The sequence below is a fragment of the Chondrus crispus genome, genomic scaffold (genome assembly GCF_000350225.1).
Source record: "Chondrus crispus Stackhouse genomic scaffold, scaffold_199, whole genome shotgun sequence".
Taxonomy (NCBI): domain Eukaryota; phylum Rhodophyta; class Florideophyceae; order Gigartinales; family Gigartinaceae; genus Chondrus; species Chondrus crispus.
Genome location: NW_005179072.1, coordinates 94,476 through 96,680, shown reverse-complemented (window position 1 = coordinate 96,680; position 2,205 = coordinate 94,476). Strand labels below are relative to the sequence as shown.

Here is a 2,205-nt window from a genome sequence, read left to right as displayed (position 1 = left end):
GGGGGGGGGGGGAGGGGGAGGCGGGAGGCGGGAGCAAGGCCGACCGTCGGTGGCTGTGACTCCGATCAAAGATAAGAAACGGCGAGGAGGGGGAGGGGATCAATATGCGCGACAGATAGGAGGTTGGCAGTTGAGGGCCAGAGCGCGGCGGGATTGGCGCTGCGATTCACGGAGTATCCCAGACGGCCAATGGGAGGGAGGAGGCATATGTCACGTGATGCGGTTTTCATGTCAGTGCATGTTTTGCACCTGCGCGCGCAAGTGCTCCCGCATCAAAATTGCTCGAATCCGTCCGCCACAGACGCGCTCCACCGCAACCTTTCGCCATCATCTTTGCGTCTTCTGGTTTTCGTCTTCCGATTTGCGCCTTCTGGTTTGTGGCTTCCGGTTTGCGTCTTCCGGTTTGCGTGATCCGGTTTGCGTGATCCGGTTTGGTTTGCATCTCCACTACTGCCACGTGTGTGCATCCTCCTTCTCTACTGCACCTCCCGTACTGCCACGTGTGCACATCCTCCTACTCCACTGTTGTCCGCCCAACATTACAGCTACAGGGGGGCGTCGTGATATAGTGCCATCTTTTGTTAGTGCCAGCTCCGATATAGTGCTACCCTTCTAGGGGTGGCACGAATTTTGAGCCAAAAACGAAGGGCCTCCAGAGAGGCAAGGCAGTTGGATGGACGTACTGCCCGAGAGCCGCTGCCGCCGCGGAAAGATATTATGCAGTTGCTTACTAGAATAGAGACTATGGCGGAAAAAGGCAGGGTCGATGATGCAATTGGACATCTGCAAAAGTGTAGGCTGGCATTTATGGCTGCGAAAAGGGGGGAGTCAATGCGACGGCTCGGCAGCTACAAATATCAGAAATGCTTGATTAGACTTGAGTCTGTACTACAGTTTGTACTACAGACTCAAGTCTAATCAAGCATTTCTGTTATTTGTACTTATACTTTGCATCTTCACTACAGAGTCTGTAGTGAAGATGCAAAGTATGAGTGATGGCGTCCTGCGAGCGGTCTTTCTGAGCAGTGATGCGCAAGGGAGTGGCCTGCAAAAAGCCGTAAATCTCATTATCTTACAGTGCCTGGTTCGATATACCTGTACTTCCTCTTCCTGCCACTTGTACACGTGTGGTGCGTGTTTCTATCGAAACAAACTCCGTCCACCGGCGGCGGCGTAGACTTCGGTTGTCACATTGTCCCACAACGTTCCGTCGTTGAGAATCCAGTTGCACTTTGCCTTCCGCCATCACACTTTTCCCAATCCATCCCACCCGCGCACCAACATGGCCTCCCGCCGTCCGGAGCACATGGCGCCCGCCACGGAGTTCTACTCCGCGAAGGGCGCAGCGAAATACGCTGCCAGCTCGCGCATGTCGGTAATCCAGACGGCTCTGGCCACGCGCTGCTTCGAGCTACTAGCCCTCCCGCCCAGCCCCCCTGCCCTGCTTCTCGACATCGGCACGGGCACCGGCATCGCCGGCAACATTCTGTCGGACCAGGGCCACCACTGGGTCGGCTCGGACGTGTCGGAAAACATGCTGCAGAAGGCCCTTGACGACGACGTGCCGGGCGATCTGATGCTCGCCGACGCCGGCGATGGCGTCCCGTTCCGCATGGGCTGCTTCGATGGCGCCGTCTCCGTCTCCGCCATCCAGTGGCTGTGCAATGCCGATAGGACCGAACACAATCCCTGGAAGAGGATGAACGCCTTTTTCGCCACGCTCTACGCAGCCCTTCGGAAGAGCGCTAGAGCCGTGCTCCAGTTTTATCCAGAGAATGTCGCTCAGGTGGAGCTTCTCACGGCCGCTGCCATGCGCGCCGGATTTAGCGGCGGCCTTTTGGTCGACTATCCGAATAGTGCCAAAGCGAAAAAATATTTTCTCGTCTTGACGGCGGGGCCCCCGGCCAAGGGAGTCGCCCCCCCGAAGCCACTTGGCGTTGAGGAGGACTCCCAAGTCAAGGTAGGGAGTAGGAGACTCGGGAAGAGGGCGAGGAGGGCACAGGAGGCCGTGTCGAATAAGGACTGGGTTATTTCGAAGAAGGAGAGGAGGAGGAGACAGGGGCATCAGACAAAGCCAGACTCCAAGTACACCGGGCGGAAACGTCGCGTCCAATTTTGAGTGCACTGCTCCTCGCAGAAGTTGCTTGCGAGCGTCGCACTCTTTGCACCACAACCACGTTTTGACACGCACACACCACAGGGATC

General features: G+C 57.0%; 1 protein-coding gene across 1 annotated transcript; it reads left to right on the top strand.

The window, feature by feature from the left end:
- Positions 1-1,282: 1,282 nt before the first annotated feature.
- CHC_T00003585001 (hypothetical protein) lies at positions 1,283-2,119 on the top strand. The gene has a single exon (XM_005714928.1). The coding sequence runs from the start codon at positions 1,283-1,285 to the stop codon at positions 2,117-2,119; it is 837 nt and encodes a 278-aa protein (XP_005714985.1).
- Positions 2,120-2,205: the final 86 nt, after the last annotated feature.

What these genes read in the sequence shown, in the direction of transcription:
- CHC_T00003585001 (XM_005714928.1), top strand. Translation starts at nt 1,283, where the DNA reads ATGGCCTCCCGCCGTCCGGAGCACATGGCGCCCGCCACGGAGTTCTAC.